The 25465-nt window shown below is 38.8% G+C and overlaps 1 protein-coding gene across 1 annotated transcript; it reads right to left on the bottom strand.

The window, feature by feature from the left end:
* Window positions 1-14384: 14384 nt before the first annotated feature.
* LOC100016506 (myelin-oligodendrocyte glycoprotein-like) lies at window positions 14385-24977 on the bottom strand. The gene is made up of 3 exons (XM_056822812.1): window positions 24640-24977; window positions 18756-18866; window positions 14385-14806 (listed from the first exon to the last, which is right to left on the bottom strand). Exons 1-3 carry the CDS (start codon window positions 24878-24880, stop codon window positions 14784-14786), a joined length of 375 nt encoding a protein of 124 aa, XP_056678790.1. The 5' UTR covers window positions 24881-24977; the 3' UTR covers window positions 14385-14783.
* Window positions 24978-25465: the final 488 nt, after the last annotated feature.

Genomic DNA, 25465 nt, shown 5'->3' with positions numbered 1-25465 from the left:
CAATCCTGAGACTTAATTGACCCAATGATGAAACCATTAATATAGCTTCTTGGTGGCCCAAGTACAAAAGTTAGCTCAAGAGGAGGCAGCAGCTCCTCCCTTAGACTTGACTAGTATATCGGCATGGCCAGCCACAAGGCAGAAGAGGCCATGCCCAACGCAATCAGTGCCCTGTCCTCATTGAATACCTTTTCCTTAGCATGGCTGAGTAAACTTCCTTTTGTTAATGATTAGGTGGTCTAGGAGTATCTCATTTGGTTACAACCTTAATTATGCCTAGCCTCTAATAATGTTATTCTACCCTACATGATCCAATGCAAAAGGAAACCTTGTGGGCTTAACCTTAGAATTAAAATATGCCATGGGATTTTTAAAATGCATAGACAAGAACAAAGCTTGTTTGGAGGGGGCACACAGACAAGCTGGCAACTTTGAAAACACCATGTTGAATTTTTAATATAAAGAACTGGCAGATTCCAATAAATATTGAACCTTCTGTCTTGATCTTCTAATTCCTTGAAAAACATCTCTGGGTCAGAAAACAACTAAACCTGGTCTTAATGTGGCTCATACAATTGCTCAAGAGTTGAGGTATCAATTTCTGTCAGGAGACGTCTGGAACCATTAAGGAGGACCTTGAGAGTACCCAGGCTATGGACTACAATATCAATGACAGACATCCCCATGATTTCACTGACAATACCAATAGCAGTGCTATGAAATGCCCAGCTAGTTAAGAGCTGCAAAGGAGATTACCATTTCTTTATTCCAGTAGCTTCACTTTAATTCTGCAATAGAACCAAAAGAGTCAGTATGTCAAGTGTCCTTGCGAGGCTTCCTGCGTCCTCTGTTTATGATCAATTTCTTGAACTCGGGTGGAAGGGAGTCATACTCTGTCTTTACCTGTGGAGACACAAACAAAACCTCGGCATGGCAGGACCACTGGGTGGGGTCCTTGCCAAGATTGATTAACATCTTTCCACATGACAAATTTTTGTTCTGGGGCAGGGAGCACAGGAGTGGTGGTACCTGAATTTCGTTCATTAGAAAATGCAGAGGAAAAAAAATTTCAGCTCTGGATATATTATTGGAAGTGAAGACCAAATTATTTATAGTATATACAGCCTTTGCCAATTGTCAATGTGGGGTGCTGTTTCCCCCTTTTTGTTTAAAAAGAAACATTTTTCTTATTTGATTACTGCGTTCCACAGTGCTTGTCCTTGTGGGTTGTACGGGATACCTGTGAGGTGTTGAATACCCCAAGTTTGACAAAAAAGAAAAAAAATTGTTTGTAAGTATAAGCAGGTCCATTATCTGTTTTAAATGTTCCAGAGGGGGTCAGCCATCTGAAAAGTCATTTAGCAGTGATTTATAGCATGAGAAGTTCTTTTTCCCGCCAAGCATGAAGCCCATAAAAATCTTGAATAAGTATCCACAGTAACATGGATATATTTAAGTTGTCCAAAGTTCGGTTCATGGGTCACATCCATTTGCCATACATCTGTACTACTTAAGCCTCTGGGATTCACACCAATATGCATTGGGGGTGGTTTGGAACACAATTAGGACACTTTTTAACAATACTCCTGGCTTGATCTTTAGTGAGTTGGAACATTTTGCATAAAGCAGGTCTATTTTGGTGAAATCTATGATGTGATTCCTCAGCTAATTACATATTGGTTAGATAACATTGAGCAGTCAAAGCTTTATGTATGAAATAATTTCCTTTAAAAACAGGTGCAGGCAGAGTGGTATGACTGAGTACATGCAGGACATACACTGGATGTGAGAGTTTGTAATTTACAGAATAACATTTGTACATTGCTTTGAGTGGATCTGATGACAGCTTGTTCTATACCCTGCAAAGACTGAAAAACATATTTAGAGTCCATTATCAGGTGGAAAGGCTCCTGAAATAACCAAAAAGTTGGTAAAACAGCTGATAATTCATTGTGTTGGGTAGAAGAAAATGGAATGGTCAAAATGGCCGGTGAGCTACCTTCCTTGTATACTCCTGCCTTGTAACTAGCATTTGCATCAACATTAACATTAGGTCCTAATATGGGACGATCTCTTAGAATATGAGGAACAACAATAGGATGTTGTGACAAAAAAGAAAATAAGCCTTGTGGAGTGTAGGTGGTAATAGCAATGGGGTACAGTAATAGTAAATTCATCATGACTTTGTAAATATTTCTGTAGTAAATCTTTAGCAATGGGTATCTGGATTTCATGAGGATACCATCCTAAACCTGAGACCACATGCTCTATGACTTTCCATATTAATTGAGCCATAGGACAATTAAAACTTTGTAAAGCCTTTCCTGTTTTGCTTTTTAGATGTAACCATTCAATGACTCTGTTTCTGAGTTATGGCAGCTGTTGGTAAAATTGGAGTTGCAAAAACAGTCACTTCCATGGCTAATTGAGGCTGATAATGGTTAAGAAGAGCCTGATTCAATTCATCTTCTACTATCTCTAAAGCATGAGAGGCCTCAGGTGTCAGTATTCTAGGCAAATTTAAATCTGAATTCCCTTACAGTATTTTGGATAACGGTTGTAGTTCAGTTGTAGTAAGAAATGAACATTGCCTAACCCAATTGATGTCACCTAGCAATTTCTGATAATCATTTAAGGTGTTAAGGCAGTCCTTTCTTAATTGTATTTTTGAGGCATAACAGATGTTGCACATAAGTGAGCCCCTAGATAGAGTACAGGACTTGTTTTTTGAATCTTATCTTGAGCAATGACTAAATGGTAATTTTGCAAGGTAATTTCCAATTGACTATAGCACTTGCTTATTTGGGATTCATCTTCAGCCACAATAAGAATATCATCCATATAATGGATGATGTACAGAGCAGGAAAATGTAGTCTTACAGAATGAAGGGCTGAAACTACATATTGTTGGCACATAGAAAGGCTGTTTCTTCATCCCTGGGGGAGTACGTTGAACTCATAATGACTATGTGGTTCAGTTAAATTAACAGAGGGAATAGAAAAGGCAAATCTTTTATAGTCTTGCTCTTGTAAAGGGATAGTATAAAAACAGTCTTTAAGATCAATGGCCCACAATGGTCAATTGTTAGGAATCCAGGGTAAATGTGGTAAGCCCCCATTTCTTCCATATTTTCATTTACTTTTCTGAAATCAATGAGCATTCTCCATTTTCCTGATTTCTTTTTAATAGCAAATACCAGAGAATTCCATGGATTATTACTAGCTTGTATATGCCCTGTTTGTAATTGTTCCTTAATAATTTCTTGCAAAGCAGAGAGCTGTTCTAAAGTAAGGGGCCACTGATCCACACCAATAGGTTTTTCTGATTTCCAAGTAATGGGCATTGCTCTCTTTACCATTATTATAAGTAGAGGAAAGGTATTTAATCCTAATGAGAAAACTTTCTTGATTTCAGGGCTGGTCAAATTTGTCTTGTTAAGGACATACAGTTTGCATATCATCTACCCTCAAATTCCTTCCTATACATTGTGCACATTTTAAAAAGCAATTCATATAACCTTAATCAAAGACAACACCTTTTAGAAATTCTGTCATTTGGAAAATGCCAAATCTTACTACCTTTAATTGTACCTTTAATTGATTCATATTATACAGAGCAAAAACAGGAACCAGCGCTGATGGAGAAATTTAAAGTATTATATGAAAGACCTTCCTGCTCTAATCCACTAGATGGCGCCATTGGCTGAGTTAATGATGCATCTAACTTGGTTCAGTATTTTCAATTTCCTTTTCTTCCTCAGAATCCTCTTTCTCAATAAGTAATAATGTAATTTTCTTTTCTGCCTCCTTATCCTCCAAACATAACTTAACAACATTGTAAATTAGAGCAAATTCAGGTTGTGGTTCTTCAATGCCCTTAAATTTGGATCCAATCCATTCCCAATCCTCTATAGTGACTCTATTTTGGTCCGGGAACCATAGGGCTGATCTCCGGACATATCAGACAAAATCTTTTAACTGCCTCCTTTTTACTTTAACTCCATGTAACCCTAGGACTGTTCTGAGTCGTGATCCTGCAATGTGATCTTCATCTGCGATGAATACCGGGATATTACCCTTCTTATTTTTACCAAACAAATGCAATTATCAGGGGGGAAACAGCAACAACAAAGAAATAGTACTATCAAAAGTCCAAGACCTACTCCAACTAAAATCCAAATTAAAAGAACTGATATATAATTTCCCTCTCACCCTTAGAGTATCATATACTGACCACCCTGGGGATCTCTGTAGCATCAGAACTCTGCATGACCAGCACACAGTGTTGGAGGTTCTCAGAAGAACTGGATAAGTCGGGGGTTCTCCAAAAAGAACCTGGGGGAATTCATGGAAGAACCGGGTTCCATTAAAAGAACTGGAGGGAGTCCCAGTTCTGGGCACTGGGGACATCTACGGAGTTGCAAGAAAGAACGACTGGAACATTATCAAAGCAGGGATAATGAACGTTTATTGTAAGCAACTAGACAAGATTTAAAGGTCTCCTTGAGAAAAACAACCTATCCTCCCCAATCCTCCCCAGAATGTGAACAGGGGAGTTAACCTGTTCTCAAGAGTTCTTGGAACTGTTTATGCAGCCTTGAACTGAGATTTCTATGTTTTGGTTTACTCAGCAGGAATAGTATATCACAAACACCTGGGAAGAGGAACTCTTTTCCATGAGGTCATGGAAGGTTCACTACAGACCAATGCCATGAGAGGTAATGTTTTGACTTATGCATGAATTGAATTTAAGTGGGACAGAGTAGTATAAAGTCATTAGCCTCACTCTCTCTTTCAGAGTCATCAAAGTTAAGTGGCAAGACTTTAAAAATCAGGATACCTGGTGATGACCCCAGATGTAACTTTGACATCTTTGGTGTCTGAACAAGCTCATAAATACCCCACAGAGTCATCTTCAGCTACTTTTATGGCTAATGGACAAATTGTTTTTGTCCATTTAATGAGTGCTGATGGGTTCTGACATTGTGAGAATAAGTAGAGATAGATAGATAGAGACAGAGACAGAGCAGAAAGACAGGGGGGAGAGAGAGAGAGAGACAGAGAGAAAGAGAGAGAGAGAGAGAGAGAGAGAGAGAGAGAGAGAGAGAGAGAGAGAGAGAGAGAGAGAGAGAGAGAGAGAGAGAGAGAGATTCAAAGCAAGGGCCAGATGGACATTTGATTTTTTTTTGGTACTTGAGTACATGGCCTCAGTATTAATGTTTTTGATTTTGAAGAATAAGCTTACAATATCTATTAGCCCTAATACCAGTGAATGCTCAAAAGCTTTAGGCTATTGAAACCTACCATTGATTGCTAAGTATTATGGGACTTTAATTAATAATTCTGTATTGTGTATCGGGTGCTCAGGGAGGAGTAATATCTTTGGTATGGAGGGCTTGTTGTGCCCTGCTAAGGCAGCACTCCAGCCTCTGACCCCACCTGACACCCAGCTTTCACTTGTGGCTCCCAGTAGCTGCTAGCATGCGGCAGCGGCCACACCTCGGGGAACAGCTTCGACAGGCCAAACCTTGTGAGGGTAGCCATCGGGTCGTCATCGACCCCTGGTGCACCAGGGCTTTGGTCACCCAGCATGTTAAGACTGTTTCGGCAGAACAGGCAGTAGAAACCCACAAGAAGGTTCAATGGCTGAGATGGTGAAGCAGCAAAGCACTGTGGAGTGCCCAGGGCGTGTTGGAGTACAAAGGACAACAGGGCCATCCAATGCAGCTGAGGAAGTCTCCAGATGTAACAACTTTTCGTGCCACTGGACCCAGGCTTCCAACGCTGAGAGAGTGGGACTGTCTCTGTGCATCGACTTTTCCACTTAAATCTTCATGCACAAAAACGCACAAAGACAATTGTCATCCTCGGTTACTGAGAGAGACTACTAGTAATAGTAAGTAATAATTGTGTCCGATTTGAGAAAAAAGGGATCACAAAAGAGCTACTGCACAGAATAAAAGAAGCACAAAGTCAAGACCAACAATCCTTTTGGGAGTCATGAGGATCTATGCCAAGACAGAGGACTTGTTTTGCACCTTGAGGAAGTGGCTGTTTGAGAAATGCAGTTGTTGAACTTCACCCTCCTAAAGGGGGATTATCCTAAAAATCCAAGGTTCCTATAAGTACGTCCATTTGGCTTTCATTTTAGCTCCCTATTTCCTGATATTGAAGATAAAATTAGTTCGGGGAATCATACTCTCCTTTTACCTCAGATTCTAGTTCCTTCTCTTTTATATTATGGAGATTTTTTGTAGTTCTGACTGCCAATGGATAATTGCAATATTTCTGCAATTGTTCTGTATTCTTGTAGGACACAAGCCACTTTAATTGGGCCTTGCTGGTGATTCAAGGACCTGTTATGGTTTTCTTTGTTTACTTATAATTTTATATACATAGGATTTTGATATATATATATATATTTATTTATCTATATTTTTATTTTTTTCTCTTCTATTTGATTTTGGATTTTTGGTTTTCTTTTGAGAATTTATTCATATACTTCATAACTCAGCCATGTATCCCAGGATGATTCCAGTGCCGGTCAATACTCTCTTAAGGGGGGATTGCATAATTATATTTAAGATCTTTTAAAGCAATTTTAGGAAAAGAAAATTGCCAACACCCTGAATCAGGAAAGTGAATCTTTCAGAGAAGGTGACATAAGGATGCCTCCAGAAACGACATACCACATCAAGAGATCCAGAATGAACTTTGGGTTATAATGAACTTAAGTGAAGGAAGTTAAAACTATCATTTAGTCTGAATGTAAACTCTTATGGCAAAGGGGAGTGCCCCCAATTGGCTTTTTGTCAATGTGTCTATCAATCATTTTTTGTTTTCTTTCTCCTTTTTTCTATTTCTCTCTTATATTGAAATTTTTGTAATTCCTCCTTTGTAAAGTGCAATATTTTATACACCTCAAGAAAGAGTTTTTTACATATATGAGCTACATATGTGGAATGATTCATTTGGGAGACCTGATATGTTAATCTGCTAGACATGTTAGTCTCCCAAAGAATCAAAGGGTGGTTTGTATGAAGGGAACCCTTTCCCAGGATCATACTTAGGGTCTTACCTGTTTCCCTATGATCCTAGTTATGCCATCTAGTGCAGGTTATGTGATTGAATTTGAATCAGAAGTGATTAAAGTGGATCCAGAAAGGAAAGGGAGGAAAAAAAGGTTCAAGACAAGGAAGTAGGGTCTCTTTTTGGAGGAATTGGCCAAGTGGAAGGTGACTGAGTGAGCCATGTTGGGAGCACCCACAAGGTTTAAAAGGCTTTTCTCTAAAATTCTCTGCCTCTACCTAACCAAGTAAATTCAATAAAATTCATGAAAAATAAGGATCAGAATCCTAAATTTTAATTATTATACTGGCATATACCGAATAGTGGTTTCTGACTGTAGCTCAGAGTTGTGTTGAGATGATTAGTCAAAAGAGACTTTGAGAAGCAAAGATAGAAGTGGGTGTGAAGCTAGGGGACAACTGAGAATGGAAACCAGACACTTCTAAACCTTGCTGAATTATGTGGATCTTACTGAACCTAAACCTTGTGTAACTATGGTTTATTTGCTGATCTTGCAGTTTGTGCTGACTCCTCCCTGTGCAAGATAGCCACTGTGGGTGCTTGGTGGCAGCTCATTGTGTATCTGGGAATGCCATTGGTGTGGTAGACAAGCTTGCTGCCACAGTTATAGCCTATATGTCTTCTTACATCTTTCTGCCCAAGGGCTGAGTCCTTCTGATAAGTTCAAGTTCAGGAAGGCAGGAATCTAATACAGAGCTCAGAAGTAAGAAAGAACTTGATATAAATCCAACCTTTTCCAAGGCCAGGGTTTCTTCAGTGCTGTGGATCAGGGCCAGAACTATAGACACAGAATTAGGGTAAAGGTACTTACAAGGAAAAGAAACAAGAAGAGCTGTCTGGAAGAGGAATTCAGGGCCTTGGAGTTACAAGATGCCCAGTGTGATTGGAAAGGCAATGTGGGGGAGAGAGAGGGATAGATATGAGAAATTTCAGGAAGGAAGACTACTCAGGACCTTCACTTAATATATTGTGGCTTTTAAAAATAGGGAACTCTTGTGTAGAGGGAGTTGGTGTGATGGGTAATCAGAGTTGTTCAGACATTCTTAGTCATCCCCATCCTTACCCTATGTAAACCTTAAAATTTCTTAGACTTATAAATGTTGAAAATTTGACCATTGGGAAATTTCATACTTGAAAAATTCTCTATTGATAATGTGAACCCCATTGGCATGGGAGGTTCCTCCACCTCCCTTCTTAAGATTACTTTAGGACAGAAACCTTTTGCTGAACAATGGAAAGGGCTTTGACCTATGCTTAAGCATAGAACAGGTATTTCTTTGAGTCATGATTGATTTTAGAATTGATACAATAGAGATACTTGGAATGACAGAACCAGGTCTTGGAAAATACAATTTCCACCCCACTCAGTCCTAACAGGATTTAGGAAGGGCTGCAGCATAGATCAAAATTTAATTATTCCAATCTCTACCCTACTCAGTCCTAACAGGATTTAGGAAGGGCTGTAGCAGAGGATCAAAATTTAATTATTTGAGAATATGGCCTTCAACAGACATGTGCAAAGCCACAGATCTCTGGGTGGTCCTGGGTTAAGGTAAAGCCAACATTGGCACAGGGAAGACATGGGCAGTGATTGGTAGATGTGAGAACTGAGGGGAGGGAACTTGGATGTTTTCCTTAAAGATAGCAGTGTCTGAGGACTGAGGAGGTTGGTAGGAGGTTTTGGCTCTGAGAGGTTGTGCTGGCTCTGAAGGAAGCTGATCTGAAGGAAGCTGGAGGTGGAGGCCCTTGAGACTGTTTCTCCATTTTGGTCACGTGAGTAATAGGGACTGACCTCCTTTCTTTGCCCCAGCTATCTAAGGGCTTGGGCCTTTTGGCCCAGCCTAAACAGAAGGGGTAATTAAGCCCTATTCCCTTCTCTCCCCTTTATCTCTCCCTCTCTCTCCCTATCTCTAATTCCTTCCTTCCTCCTGTTTGTAATTAAACTCTATAAAAGGTTGACGGCTGACTTAAGTTTTCATTTAGGAATTACATAGCTGAATTCCTTGGTGACCTTAAATTAATATATATCAGTCTTTTAAAGTGATTTCCATGTCACACCTACTACTGATTCTTTGCCTAGATGGGTTTCCCAGGATAAATATTGTCTCTATTCCAGGAAGCTGTAACAAAAGGAATCTATAATCTTCTACTTTCTAGGCTCAGATCCTACAATACTATTAATGAAAAGTAAGGAGCAGTCCTAAATTTTAATTATTATACTGGCATATACCGAATAGTGGTTTCTGACTGTAGCTCAGAATTATGTTGAGATGATTAGTCAGAAAAGACTTTGTGAAGCAAATACCTGTATACTAGGTATATAATCATGCTTGTAAAAATTATTCTTTTAAACAGGTTTTCCCTATTTTCTTCCATATTATTTCATGTTATAGGCTTCTGTGTAGGAGCTTCTCCCTTCTTCCACAGAGACTAAACAAGTCTCTATCACCTTTTCCTTTTGATTCAGAATTATCACCAAACTGAACTAAAGGATTCTCTTTTTCTTGAGGTCAGCACAAACCCATAAAATGAGTGAGCAACTGTTTTGCCTCTTCCATGCTATTAGAAAGCAAAGCATCTCCCAACAATACCATCCATTGGTCCTCTGAGCACTTTCTGGGAAGGAATTGTCTGAACCATCCCAGAGGAAAGGAAATCTATTAATTGGGGGAATTTAAGCTACTCCAGGGTGTATGGGCCCCTCTGTAGGGTCAAGGAGCTTGAAATCAAGGCAACTATGGACTGAGGAAGGAATAACAAAGTGTCAGAGAAGATAAGCCAGAAGTTGTCAATGATAAAACGTGGTTTGCCAAGACTGTGAATTGCCAAAACTGTAAAGGTTTTGGCCAAACTGTAACCTTGGAACTTCCCAGAATTCCCCAGAATCTCACCTGAGTGTGAGATCACAAATTATTATTTAAAGGGTCTCTCCGCCTACTTGAGGCTCTCTCTCCCTGCCTTGCTTCCAAGCACATGTGTCTCTCAAGATGTAGAGTAAATGAAATTGAAACGGCCTTTTGGTCCTCCTAGGCACGTGCTTTCTTATTTTGTATTTTCTTTATTTCTTAACCTTTAATAAACCTCATATAAATATAATACTTTTAGCAGAGAAACTAATTTTAATCTTAACAAAGCACATAACAAAACATGTTGTGTTATTCTTATGTTTAGCTTTCCTGGAGACTGAATTCTAGAAACCTAAAGATCAGAGGATCCTTTCTTTTCCCAAAGTGGCATAGATTTGTCACAGGCATGGCTTCTGGTAGTTTGGACAGCTGATCTAGAGAGTCAAATTTATAATGATTCAGCTTTTGATTAGCAAGGGCAAACTTCTTACCCTGAGATGAGAGCACACCATTTTGCCAGCTGAGGACAGGCTGAAGGCCACTTTGGGGTGACTTCAAAATAACTTGTGAGAGATCTTCAAGTCATAGAGTGGCTCCCTCTATGCTGTCTTTTTCTCTCTCCTTTCTTCCCTTCCCCTCTCTCTTTCTCTTCCTCCATTTCTCTCAGATTGTCTTTGCAGAAATGTTTAGATTAGAATAATCTAAATTAATTGTTCCTGGTTGTTTGGTGCCTCAAATATAGGTTATTGTACATACTATCAACAACTTTCCTGAAATGTGGTAACCAGAATTAAACAAAATGATCTCAATCATCTGACCAGAGCAGAGAACAATGGGTTTAGTACCTATTTTGTTAATACACTCTAAGATTATATTAACCTCTTTTGATTCTGTGGTTGACTCACATCGTGCTTGCAGTCCACTAACATTCTGTGCAGGGACCATGCTTTTTTTAGTATGCATGGTAAGCACCCTTGCCTCTGGCTATTGTTTCTTTCCCAAGTCTGTTAGTGTAGTTTGAATATTCCCATTTCATCATTTCTTTGTAGCTGTGGTAATGTCAATCAATCATATTTCCCCTAAAGTTCCCCTAAAATTTCCTTAAATTCCACAGTGCTTTGGAGCTCTTAATCTAGTGAGGATGCTATTCCCAGGGGTGGGTAGCCAGAGTAGCCAGTCTCCTTTTGGAAATACCAGTCTTTCTTATATATACAATATAGAAATACATATACAATATAGAAATTTCTGTTTTCTTTCTTTCTTTGTTTCTTTGTTTCTTTCTTTCTTTGTTTCTTTCTTTGTTTCTTTGTTTGTTTGTTTGTTTGTTTGTTTGTTTGTTTGTTTGTTTGTTTGTTTGTTTGTTTCTTTCTTTCTTTCTTTCTTTCTTTCTTTCTTTCTTTCTTTCTTTCTTTCTTTCTTTCTTTCTTTCTTTCTTTCTTTCTTTCTTTCTTTCTTTCTTTCTTTCTTTCTTTCTTTCTTTCTTTCTTTCTTTCTTTCTTTCTTAAGATTTGTTAAGATTTCTTAACAAGTACAGGCAAAGAGATCGCATATGCCAAAGACATCATGCAACTTCTTGAGGCCTTACATTTGCCCAAAGAAGTGGCAATAATCCATTACAGATCATACACAGGTAATAAAGATCATGTGTTGTTAGGAAACTATAGAGTCAACATTACAGCAAAATTTGGAGCTAGAGAAGGACCTCTACATGTATTGAATTTCTCAATAGTTGAAGAGGACAATCTAACTAACACCTATAATGAACGGAAATTCAATCATGGATGAAGAACTTAGGGGCAAAACAAATAAATGGCATATGGTTTTCACAACTTGGCAAGCCCATCCTGCCTATAAGAGTCTGTCAAAAATGTAAAATTTGTATGCAGTTGTTGAAGTGAAAATATCACCTTTAAAAGATTGTTATAATATTAAAACTATGGCCGCCAAGGAATTTACTTATGAAATTCCTAAAATGAAACACTCAAGTCAGAATGGAATTTATGGTGGTTTTAATCACAAAGGGAGTAAGAAAATGGAGAGGGAGAGAAGTAGAGAGGAGAAAAGGGGAAGGGGCTACTCAACCTCTGGACTAGCCAGAGGGAGTTTAGGCCCAAAGGGCCAAGGTAGAGAAGGAATCAGTCCTTGACTCAAGTGACCGATCTGAAGGGAAGCTCTCTGTGGTCCTCCACCCTCCTCAAGTTCTTGCATGAACTGGCCTCCAGCTCTGTCCTCAGGAAGTCCGCGAATTCCAGAGGCTCTTCCCTACCTCACTTCCTGTTCCTTACAAGTGCCAATGGTGGCTCAAGCTTGGCTTAGGACAGCCCAGGTGGGCAGTTAGTTATTTCTGATTATTCATTGACTAGCACATGCCCGTGTAGTGTGGGTGTGCACAATTTTGGGTGCTAGCCCAAGCAAGATGGAGATTTTAAAATTTACAATCCCTCCTGATGATGATTGGGGGACTAGTCTCCCCAATTGATCACTAACATAAGTGTACTGCACCCCGAAAAATTCTAACTGCAAGTGTATACAAAATTTTGCCCTCTAAGAGGAAAACTATAATAGTTATAGATTAGGGGAAATAGAGGAGAGAGAAAGACAGCAGACCAATGTTTTGCTGGGAGCATTGACAAAAGCCAATTAGGGGGCAGTCCCCTTTGGCATAAGAGTGTACATTCAAAAAAAATGTTCAATCAACCTCACCCCAAGGTTCATTCTGGATCTTCCTGTAGTGAAAAGGTTTAGATATCTTTCTGCAAATAGTTCATTCTCTGGACTCAGTTAGTTCGCAAGCTTCTTCTCTGAAGATCTATCTTGAACAAAATTCAAATCTTGGATTTTATGAAATACAACCCCCCCTGAAGAAAGTGTTGAAAAAACACTGAGTCCAGCTGAGGATGCAAGGTTTAGTTGTGGGTGTGTGTGAGTTAATTTAAATGGAAAACAAATACAAAATGAAAACAAAAGAAAAAAGAAAAAAGAAAAGAAAAAAAGGAAAAATTAAGGGAAAAATATAAACCCTTTAAATATACTTATATTAAAGAATTCAAAATCAGTGTCAAAATATCAAAATTCTATGCATACAAAATTTTGAGAAAGCAAGAATAAAATTTTCTCACAGGGTCCAGTTAAGTAATTTCTAATCCCACAAGTCTGTAGGACAGAATGTAGCAAATTTCACTTACCCATTTGCAGCCAAGTCTACAGGAAGTTGCCATACTATAGGAGAGAACGAAGGACCAGATTTTTATTTTATATATATATATATATGGGGTGTATGGGGTGCTCAGGGAGGAGTAATATTTTTGGCATTGGAGGGCTTGTCGTGCCTTCCTAGGGCAGCTCTCCAGCCTCTGACCCTCACCTGACACCCAGGTCTCACTTGTGGCTCCCAGTAACAGCTAGCATGTGGCAGCGGCCACACCCTGGGCAACGGCTTCGACAGGCCAGCTAAACCTTGTGAGGGTAACCATCGGGTCTTCATCGACCCCTGGTTAACTCGGGCTTTGCTCACCCAGCATATGAATACTGCTTTGGCTGAATAGACAGAAGAAATCAATAAGAAGATTCATTGGCTGAGATGGAAACGCTGCTAGGCACTGTGGAGTGCCTAGGTCGTGTTGGAGCACAAAAGACAACATGGCCATCCAATGCAGCTGAGGAAGTCTCCAGATGTAACGACTTTTCGTGCCAATGGACCTAGGCTTCCAAAGCTGAGAGAGTGGGACTGTCTCTGTGCATCGACTTTTCCACTTAAATCTTTATACACAAGTGTCTTTGTGCACAAAAATGCACAAAGACAATAGTCATTCTCGGTTACCGAGAGACAACCACCAAGACCATATATATATATATATATATATATATATATATATATATATATACATATATTTATATATATATATATATATATATATATATATATATATATGGAAGTTTCATTCCCTCGTCTGATTTTACCTTCATTCTAAGGGATGGAGGGAGCCAGAATAGTAACCAACCTTTGGTACTTGTCTATAGGTATTTTCACAAAGAGTGTGGATACAAGGAAGGCCTACATCTTAACGTATGTCAAGTGTTGCAACCCCGAGTCTCACACTAGGTCAAGTCTTTAGTATTCGCTTAGAAGTGCATTAATCCTACCTGGATTGGTCTTTGATTTTTAGACCTGTGAGCTCTTTTGGCATTATCCAGGTTATCTCTGTGCTCCTCTTTGATCCTGTTCCAAGAATCAGACACAAACATTAATCATAGTCCCACAATAATTATCAATAAATGGCAGGTTCCCATAGTCTAAAGCTGTTTTAGCACATATTTATAACAATAGCAAGTATATATATATATATATATATATATATATATATATATATTTAAACAAGTATTATTGTAGAATAAAAATGAATATTGATTTTATGTACCTTAAGTACATAGAAATGAGAAAAAGGGGGAAAAATAAAATATTTTAATAAAAGAATAATAATAAAATAAGGAAAAGAGAAAAAAGGAAAAAGAAGAAAAAAATTAAATTTAGGAATTCAATGTGTCAAATGTAGAATAAAACAGTTCCACTTGTCAATGCGTAATTACCTCCAATGCATGTATAGGATACAGTCAATAAATCTCAACAGAACATGCTGTATTTACATGTGAGCAATGAATCCAAGAATCCTTTTCTCCAACCTTTATAGATGTTGGAGTAGTTAACAATATTTGGAATGGTCCTTCCAGGAAGGCTGAGTTGCTCCCGTACACTGGAAGTTCTTTATATATACTTTGTCTCCTGGGTTCAGGTCGTGAAGTGAGAAGTCTAGTGGTCCGACTTGTACTGCAGTTCTGGATTCATGTAGCTCACTCAGTTTGTGCTGTAATTCCTGTATATAGGAAGCAATAGTAGTATCTCCCCTAACAGCAATGTATAAGCCGGGGAGAAAGGCTTAGCCTGTATAGGCAGATGTCCAAAAAGCATCTCAAATGGTGAGATGCGTAAGTCTCCTCTAGGCCTGCTTCTAAGATAAAATAGGGCCAGATGGAGAATTTCAGGCCATTTTAAATGGGTCTCAGTGCATAATTTGCCAATCAGTTTTAAGTTCTTTGTTCATCCTCTCAACTTGGTCTGAACTCTGGGGATAATATGGAACATGGAATTTGGGAGTTATCCCCAAGCAAAAATATATCTGATTTAGGACAGAATCAGTAAAATGACTTCCTCTATCAGAATCAATACGTGCTGGCAGGCCAAAGCGAGGAATAATTTCTTTTAAAATTACCTTAGCAACAAAAGCCGCTGTAGCTCAGGCTATAGGAAATGCTTCTGGCCATCTGGTCAGTTGGTCTTCTAGGACCAGACAAAATTTATATTGTCCAGCCTTTGTCATTGTTATAAAATCTATGTGCAGGTGCTCAAAAGGTGTGTAAGCCAGAGGGTGCCCACCAAAGGCTTTACCATGAAAGGCATATTGGTTATATGCCTGTCAGGTAGAGCAGGCTGAACACACTTTAGATGCTTTGGTAGTAATACCAGGGGCTATCCACACTCTCTTAACAGAGTCCACAATGCCCTGGGACCAAAGTGGCCATTATTATGAACAGATTGGCAAAGTTGGTGATAGAAACTTCTAGGGAACGGGTTTCCCTTCAGATGATACCCACACTCCATTAATCTGTTTTGCTTTAACTTTTTGTTTCCATTTTTCCACTTTCTTTTCATTATAGGAAAGTGATAAATTTAAATCATCAGTGGTTGTTAATGCTAAAATTAATCTAGGTCCTTCTATGGCTGCTAGCTTTGTAGTGGCATCTACTAAGTCATTTCCCCTAGAGACAGGGTCAGAGCCACCTCTATGGGCAGAGCAATGAACTACAGCTAGGGATTCAGGCAGTTTGAGAGCAGAAAGAATTTCATTCATAATTTCTGCATTAGGTATGAATTTTCCAGCTGAGGTTAAAAATCCTCTCTGGAGCCATAGCATCCCGACTGAGTGACAAATGCCAAAAGTATATCTAGAATTTGTATAAATTGTTGCCCTTTTACCCTTGGCAATTATACAGGCATGTTTCAGAGCTATGAGTTCTGCCCCTTGAGCTCTAATATTAGAGGGCAGTGAAGCTGATCACTCAGTGGCAAATTCTGAGACTATGGCAGCTCCACTGTAGCGTATGCCATCCCTCATAAAAGAAGAACCATCAGTAAATAAGACCAGATCTGAGTTGTTTAAGGGAGTGTCCAAGAGATCATCCTGAGGCTTTTCTGCCATTGACACTAGTGTTTCACAACTGTGTAATGGTTCTCCTGAACTTGGAAAGTCTGGAAGCAAGGTGGCAGGATTAAGGGTTGTACAGCCTTTCAGAATAATATTTTCATTGTTTAGCAAGGTTATTTCATATCTTGTAATTCGCTGATCAGAAAATGCCTGTGTTCTCTGTCTTAGCAATAATGCTTCTACCTCATATGAGCACATAATTGTCAATGGGCATCCCAATACTAGATCAATGGTTTTTGTCACTAGTAAAGCAGTAGCAGCCACGCCTCTAAGCCATGGTGGTGCTCCTGAAGCTATTGGGTCCATCTGGGCTGAATAATAAGCAACTGGGCACTGAGAAGGCCCCAAAGTCTGAGTTAAAATGCCTGAAGCTACTCCTCTTCACTCATGTACATACAAAGTAAATGGCTTATTGTAATCTGGGATGCCTAGAGCAGGGGCAGACATGATAGCCCTTTTCAGCTCTGATAGAGCTGATAGGTGTTCAGGCTCTAATTTGAGGGGTTTAGGGACTGAATCCCTTGTTAGGGTTATAAGGGGTTTAGTAATTTTCCAATAGCAAGGAATTCATTGTCTACAAAACCCCTTTGCTCCCAGAATTGCTCTTAACTGTTTTTTAGTGGTAGGAGCACTCAATTTTTGAATATTCTCAATTCACTTGAGAGAAATAGAAAGGGCACCTGTTGTTAGAATGAACACCAAGTATTGTACTTTGGGGAGACACCACTGAACTTTATCTTTTGAGATCTTATGACCTCTTTTGTGCAATTCCAAAAGAAGGTGCTTACTATCTTCCTGACATGCTTCTGCATCTGCAGAAGCCAAGAGTAGGTCATCTAGGTATTTTATTAATTTGCTGTTTTTAAATTTTATATTATCTGTATCTTGTCCCAAACTTTGTGCAAATAAGGTCAGACTTTCTACATAAACCTGGGGCAAACGACTCCAGGAATATTTTGTGCCTTTCCAGGTGAAAGCAAAAATATGCCTTGAGTTCTCATGTATGGGTATGGAAAAGAAGGTTAAACACAAGTATACTACTGTAAAGTATGTAGCTGTGATAGGAATAGATGAAATAATAGTATTGATATTGGGAACTACAGAGTTTCTCTTTATAATATGATTATTCCTTGCCCTCAAATCCTGTATGCATTTATAGAGGTGTTTGCCATCGGGCCCCCTTTTTGTTTTTTTAACAGGGAGGATGGGTGTGTTGTATTCAGATTTACAAGGGAAAATTATTCCTTGGTCAATTAATGAGTTTATAATTGGGGTAATGGCCTCTGTTGCTTCCTTGGAGAGAGGATACTGAGGAATGCAAGGAGGTGGGCTGGATTTAGTTTTTATTTGCACAGGAGCAGCTGATTTAAGTAAGCCTACATCAGTAGAGGATGTGGTCCAAAGATACTCTGGTATATCTGTAGGTATTTCAAAGGTAGGATGCTCCTTTGCTTCCTGGCTCTCTGAGAGAAATACAGGGAGTAAATTTAAGGTTTCCTCGGGCACTTCTAAAGAGAGAGAGCCATCTGGGGCGCACATTATTGTGGCTTGTAATTTGCATAGTAAATCTCTCCTCAGCAAATTTGTGGGGGATCCAGGCATTACAATAAAAGAATGTTCAACAGTTAGGGGTCCCACATGTACCATGCAAGGAGAAAGCTTTGGGACCTTCACCGGTTTTCCTGAAACACTTACTACATTTAAGGAGCCAATAGAATCACATTTCTCATCTGGTTTGCTTACTAGAACTGACCTAGATGCTCCAGTGTCTAAAAGACAGTCATAGTATAAATTTCCTACCTTTAAAGTGACATCAGGTTCCTTATTATTTGGGGGGGGCAATGTATAAGGATTATTGGCATTGAAATATCAGGGTCTGGAAAATCAAAGGTTTCATTCTTTGATTCCAAGGCCCTCACCCCCCCTTCACACCTTCATAAAGATGTTTGGGCAGTTTTTTGAGACCCTCAGGGTGGAAATTGCAAAGAAATAAATTTAGTTTTGTCCTAATACTTTAAGCTTCCAAAGTGTGGAATGGGTTGCCTTTAGAAGTGGTGAATTTGTACTCCTTTGAGGTTTCCAAGCAGAGGCTGGATGATGGATCACTTGGTGATGTTATATTGGGATTCAGTTTTACATGCAGGTAGCACTAGATGGCCGCTGTGGTCTCTTCCAGTATTGAAATTCTGTCATTATATAACTGTTGGATGAAGACTTAGGGATGGATGGGAATTTTTGAACCTTTCAGAGTCATCCTCCTGATGAGGTTTTGTGTATATGTGGAGAAGGGAAATTGGAGGGAATGAGAAGAATAGTGACTTTGAGAGGAAGGATGCATTAGATGGAGTGACCTTAAGGTGCAGATCTGGAGGCAGTGACTTATGGGAAGTTTTTGGAGATGGTGCCTCCAGGAGTGGTTGCATGTGTGTAGAAAGAAGTGATCAGTGGCTGGGAGATGGATGAGAAGTCAGTACTCTGATTTCTTATTTCTCTTTTGCCCTTCTATTTTAGATATATCCAGTATGCTGGCCAGTAAACCTCACACCTCCTTAATAGTTACCTGTTAATAGTAGGATTAAAATCACAAATATAACAAATAGCAGTATCCAAAACTCTGCAAAGAAGTCAGTGACGCTTTTCCACCAAGGTATCTGTTGCTCAGTTTCCTCACCTAAGAGGAGATGGTTTAAATATTACTTTGGAATATTAGCTTTCTGCCACATGGGGGACTATTAGGCTGCATTAATAGAGAGATTCATAATAATTTTATACAGAAAATAAGTCAGTTTTCAGAAAAAAAGTGGCCAAAAGAGCCTAAAAAGCTCCTAGTCTGCTTGACTTGTCAGAGAGAATCTTCAAATACTTCCTCTCTACTGGTTCCTTCTCTGCTACCTATAAATGCGACAAAGTTTTCCCCATCCTTTAAAAGCTCTTGCTCTCTGCTATTCCTGACAGCTGTCATTCTATATAACTTTTTTTTCCCAGCCCATTTTCTCATTCATTATTCATGAGCTTTGTGTACACATTAATTAAGGACATCCTTGATGAGGGTATTAGTAAGGAGCAAGAAGGCTTTGGGCCAATGATGGATCATATCTTTATAGTTTTGTGAATGACTGAAAGCTATAGAGAAAAGGCTATACTACAGGGTTAACTGTTAGTTGAGTATGAGAAAGTATTGACTTTGGTATAGTAAAAACAGTTTTAAAGTTCTCTTCCAACAATGTCACCCATCCAGAGACCAAAATCATTTAAGATTCCCCGGAAGCTACAATAACAGAAACAATCCTGTTCAATGATGTTCTGATCACAAATATCAGGCAAAGAATAAAATAAAGAAGCTTATATAGGTTAAGAGTGATCATGATTGTGAGAGAGGAGATTCAGTAGAGTGCTTCACTGAGTTACAATTTTCATTATTAGGAGAAATGAAGAGAGATGATGTCACTTAAGTGTTTCAGTAACAATCAGACAGTTTCTAGAATGAAGAATATGATAGTCTCGCCAGCATCTATCCTGCCTGTATTGTATTTGGATGTAGGGTTTGGTTCTGGAATGACAATAATGATAACAAAAATGCATCTTAATAATGCTTTATAGTTTACAAAGCACTTTCCTCACAACAACCTGTGAGATCATCTGGGACTTGTATTATTATTGAGGCTCAGAGAGGTGGTGACTTGTCCATGGACATCGTAGATTGCAAATGGGACACTGGGTCCTCTGATTCAATTCCAAATTCTCCTTCATTTTTGATCAAAGGTAATCTGTGATCAAATGTAATCTACTTTCCTACTAGTAGCAATGCAATGGTCCTGGACAATCCAGAGGGACTCATGAGAACGAATGCTACTATCCACATTGAGAGAAAGAATTGTGGGCGTAGTAACGGAGAAGAAAAACATGATTTATCACTTGTTTGCATGGGTATATGATTTTGGATTTTGGTTTTAAAAGATTACTCTGTTACAAAAATGAATAATATGGTCAGGAGCAGGGAAGGAAGAGGGGAGGGACAGAAAATGAATCATGTAACCATGGAAAAATATTTAAAATTTAAAAACAAAACAAAAACAAATTCTTAATTTGACACAAAAGGTATTGAAAAGCTAGAATAAATCTAGAGTTTGGAGAGTATTGGAGGCCATGTCATCAGAGGAACAATGAAAGTATTCTCTACTTTCTTCCCTCTATAGAAACCTTTAAGAAGAGATAAGTAAACCACTCCTTGGTGATACTGTAGAGGGGATTCTTATTCAAAGTGTGAGTTAGATTAGATGACCTCTGAGGTTCTTTCTGCCCTGAGGTTCCATGATGCTAAAACTTGTGTATGTCCAGCTCCATTCCAAGATGGTCTGACCCATATTTTCAGCCCAAGTATAGGCCTAGACCAGTGGCTTTTGGGATATCCACCTGAAGCTAGTAGCTTCAGATAAGTGAAAAAAAAAAATCAGAAAAATTTGCAATAAAAAGGCTTCACAGGAGATATTCTGGGCTTTTTAACCAGAATGCACTGGCAGAACAAAGAGCCAAAATATGAAGATAGGAGAAAGGAAAAGGTGAGAAGTAACTCTAAGTTAGATTTCCTCCTAAGATTTTACAGATAAGAGCTGAGAGCAGCTTCAGTTTGCATTAGGGTTTTGGAACTGAGGTAAGATTAGGCTGGAGAGCAGGTGTGTGGTTGCCCAGATGCCCAGATCCAGGTAAGAGCTCCTTTGCTTTTCCCTTTTCTTTCCTTGTGGAAGTTGCCCAGGGAGACCCTTCAATTGCTCCCATATTCCCTGCCCTGTCCCCCCACTACCTATTTCCCCTCTGCAGTATGGAGAGTGGAAAAATATTGATTTCTGCCTTACGGGAGGAAACATGAATAGTTTTATCCCTTTTGGTGTTCATTTGGATTACAATGGACTTGAAGCTGCCAAAGGGGTAATTTACTATGATTTTTGTCTGAATATGTGGAGTGGGAGAGAGTTAATCTCAAAATGGAGAGCTTTTCTTTAGCTCAGGCTGTGGTGGCAGCAGACTCAGTTAGACCGTGTGTCTGAAATGTTAGTGATATATAGATCATGCCTTTGATTCTTCCATATTTGAACTTGGAGAGACTTCTAAGCCAGTTGCAATATGAAGTGATGTATCAAGGGAGCATATATGTACGCTGTAACCCTCTACAATTGGTCAACTCTCTTTGGTTGGCAGTAGAAGGCTCCTGATATTATTTAGCTCTTCCTTCTCCTGTAACCACATTGGCTAGAAGTACAAATGTCAGTTCCTACATGTGACTTCAAAAAAATCAACTGGTCAGGTATAGGATGAGGGAGGCACACTGAATAGTTCATAATAAAGGTATTTAATGGGGCAACTCAATGGCACAGTGGATAGAGTGCTGGGCCTGGAGTCAGAAAAAATCACCTTCCTAAGTTCAAAATAAGTCTCAGATGCTTATTAGCTATGTGACCCTGGACAAGTCACTTAGCCTCTTTGCCTCAGTTTCCTCATATCTAAAATGAACTGGAGAAGGAAATGACAAACTACTCCAGTATCTTTGCCAAGTAAACACCAAAAATGGGGTCAGAAAGAGTTGGATGTGACTAAAAATGACTGAGTGACAGTAACAACAAAAGCTTGTATGAAAAACACGTCGTAGTTCTGTTGGAGTTGGGAATTAGTTTAATTTCTGGAAAACAATTTGTAATTTTATAAAAAATTGTCGTCAAATTATTCATATTCTTTTGAATAAGAATTTCACTATTAGAAATAAACCTCAATGAGCTAAGGAAAGAAAGGTTATAGATAGACAAATATGTAGAACTATAAACAGTATTTTTATGGTGGCAAAAAAACTTAAAAAAAAAAAAGAGAACAAATTGATTTCCCATCAGTTAAGAGAATGTCTGACCAAATTGTGATTTATACACACACATATATGTGTACACAAAATATACATAATAAATAGAGTATTATTGTGCTATAAGAAATTATGGATATGAATGTAGAGAAACATGGGAAGTTGTAAATACTGATATAGAAGGAAGTAAGCATAAATAATAAAACAATGACTATAATAATATAAATTAAAAGAATGTTAAAAAGTCTTTGGAAAAGAAATATGGAATTATGTTGTCAAAAAGCTGGAAGAGTATGGGTGTAGAATGGTATTTAGGGAGTCAGGCCCTTGGCTATATTGATCGTTTTTGTCTGACATTTTTTGCTTACAAAGTAGAATGACCCACTGGACTGTGATGTGATAGATGGCATATTCAGAAATAAATACTGTGTGAAAACAAAAGGTACAGATAAAAGTATTCTTTTTTTTTTTAAGAAAAAAAGTTGATTTTGGAGAACAGCAAGTTTGATTTGAGAATGAGACATAGCTAAGAAGCTAATATAATAAAAACAACCTCCCCTGAATAAGGAGATAATATTTTCATAGCACTGCTCTGCTGAGGACATCTGAAGTATTGTGTTCAGTTATGAGCTCCACGTATTGCAAGTGCTTTGATGAGCTGAAATAGTTCCAGAGAAAGATATCCAGGAAGGGAGGAGAATAAGTATTTATAGAGTGCCCACTCTATGCCAGGCACTGTATAAAACATTAACCTCATTCCACAATATCTCATTTGATTCTGATAACAACATTATAAGTTAAGCTCTATCCCTACTTTACAGTAGAGGAACCTGAGTCAAACAGAGGCTAAATGATTTGCCCATGATAATGTAGCCAGTATCTGAGGCTGGATTTGAACTCAGATCTTTCTGAATACAAATCTAGTGCCCTCTCCACTGTGCCATTAGCTGCCTTGATGGTGAGTGGATTCATGGGTAATATCTTATGGACATTTTTTGAAGGAAAGAAAGAGATCTGAGATGGAGGGGAGATTTAATCTTTGGTCGGATAGTGGAGAGTGGAAGAGGATAACACAGAGGAGAAAGAAAAGGAAAAATACAGGTGTATGATGACTATTTAAATACACACTTGAGGTTCTTTAAAAAAAAAAACACTCTTACCTTCCATCTTAGTATCATTACTGTGTATTGGTTCCAAGGCAGAAGAGTGGTAAGGGCTAGGCAGTGGGGGTTAAGTGACTTGTCCAGGGTAACACAGCTAGGAAGTATCTGAGATCAAATTTGAACTCAGGATCTCCTGTTTTTTTGGTCTGGCTCTCAATGAACTCCCTAGTTACCCCTTGAATCTCTTCTTCAAGAGGAAAGAGTTGGATCATGTTGCGGCAATGAAGCTGATTATTCTCTGAAGGATGATAGAATAGACATCTAGTGGATGTCAGATGAGAGATCATCCAGTTAGGGAAAGAGGAATACGAGAAGAATTGTAATTGTTGTTTCCTTACTCAGAGACACTAAGGCATCTATTTGTCTTCCAGGGAGCATTCTCTCTCTCTCTCTCTCTCTCTCTCTCTCTCTCTCTCTCTCTCTCTCTCTCTCTCTCTCTCTGTCTCTCTCTCTCTCTCTCCAAGAGAGAACAATTAATTTAACAAAATGTATAACAATTGTTCATTTTCTGTTAAAAGTCCCAAATGATCTAAAGGAATCAAAAAAGTATGCCAACAAATATTATTTTGGGCTAGAATCTAAAGACTGAAGTACCATGGATTATGTTTCTTTTAATACTGTCTATTAAAAGAAAGAGATACTGAATTGAAGTAAGGTGATAGTAAGAGAATACCTAATGAATTCAAATCACTTGGCTCCAGTGAACTACCTCCTTATGTTCTGAAAGAACTAGCAGATACAATTCCTGAATCTTTGACACTGATATTTGAAAGATCACAGGAAAAAGAAAAGTATACTGCAAGATTGGAGGAAGACAAGTGTGATGTTCAAAAAGGGAAAAGAAGAGTCTGAAAATTATAGGCCATTGAACTTGATTTTGTTGGGAAAATTCTAGAAATGAAAGAGATTGTTGGTGAACATTTAGAAAAGGGAGAAAATGATTACCAAGAGCAGGTATGGATTCATTGAACAAGTAATGCCAGAAGACACCATTTCCTTTTTTGATAGGATTATTAGGCTAGTAGATGAGGGAAATTCTGTAGATAGAGTTTTCCTACATTTTTAGCAAAGCTCATGATTTTAGCAAAGCTCAAGTATCTCATATTAGAGTTGTCGATAAGATGGAAAGATATAGGTTCTTCCTCTATTTTTTCCCTCTTCGTTTTCTCTCTTTCATCACCAGTGTCCCCTCTCATCTTTCTTTTTCTCTTTCTTTATTTCCTCTTGCTCATTTCCTTTTTCCTTGTTTACCTCTGAGGCCAGTATTGCTAAGCTGTTTTAAATTTCCTGTCATGTTTTCTATATTTCAGGACCTAAGTTTCCCTGCCTCCTCTGACAACCACCCTCAACTTGTCATCATTCAGATGGGAAAAATACCATCCCAATTCTTCATATTGAAGCCCCCAATCCCCGGAACATCACTTCTGACTCCTCACCTGAGACAAATAGTTCAAAACCAGCTTCTTCTTGATACAAACCATCATCAAAATGGCATTTGTAGTGTCCTTTGTCCGCGGCTGTAATGTTCCATATCCTCAGGGTGACATTTCCTCTAGTGATGGCATCTTTCACCAGCTCTGTCCTCCCTTGGAATTTAGGGCTTTGATCGTCAAACTTATCCTGCCCATCTTCATAGTGATGCACTATTTCCAGAGACTGGAACCAAATCACCTTCATGGCTTGAGCATTTTTCTGGGGAGACAGGTAACATGGTAGGTCTGCCGTTCTTCCTACCCAGGCCTGGATCGGTTCTGTATGTCCAATCACTGAAAATTGCTCTATTGAGGAAGAGAAATGAGTTCATAGAGAAAAAGTATAAATGGTGGGAGGGGAATTAGTGAGCTATAATGGGGACAGAAGAAGGCATCTGGAAAGAAAAAGGAGCAGAACCTATGGAAGAAACCAAGGAAGAAAGGACAGGATGATAAGGGTATTGAGAAGACTTTGGAAAGGAAAGGAGAGAAACTGAGAGTTTGTTGGAAGAACTGGTAGTTATTGAGGGAATGACTTTGGAAATAATGGGAGTGAGATGGGATGGCAAAAGTCTTTCTAGAGTTATCCTTCAGAACTCACCTGATAACCCACCTGATAACCCCTTGGGAGCTAGAGAGAAGTAAATACTCCTACCTGAAGCCAATATATGTGTCTCAAGCAAGAGGAAGATGAGAAAGCTGGAGAGAAAGGAGCCTGAAGAACTGACAATCTCCATTATACCTAAGGAAAAAAAATACCCTGGAGACAGGGTGTTTATGACAGGGTGAG

Source organism: Monodelphis domestica, chromosome 3, assembly GCF_027887165.1.
Source record: "Monodelphis domestica isolate mMonDom1 chromosome 3, mMonDom1.pri, whole genome shotgun sequence".
Classification (NCBI taxonomy): domain Eukaryota; kingdom Metazoa; phylum Chordata; class Mammalia; order Didelphimorphia; family Didelphidae; genus Monodelphis; species Monodelphis domestica.
This window is presented reverse-complemented; position numbering and strand designations above follow the sequence as displayed.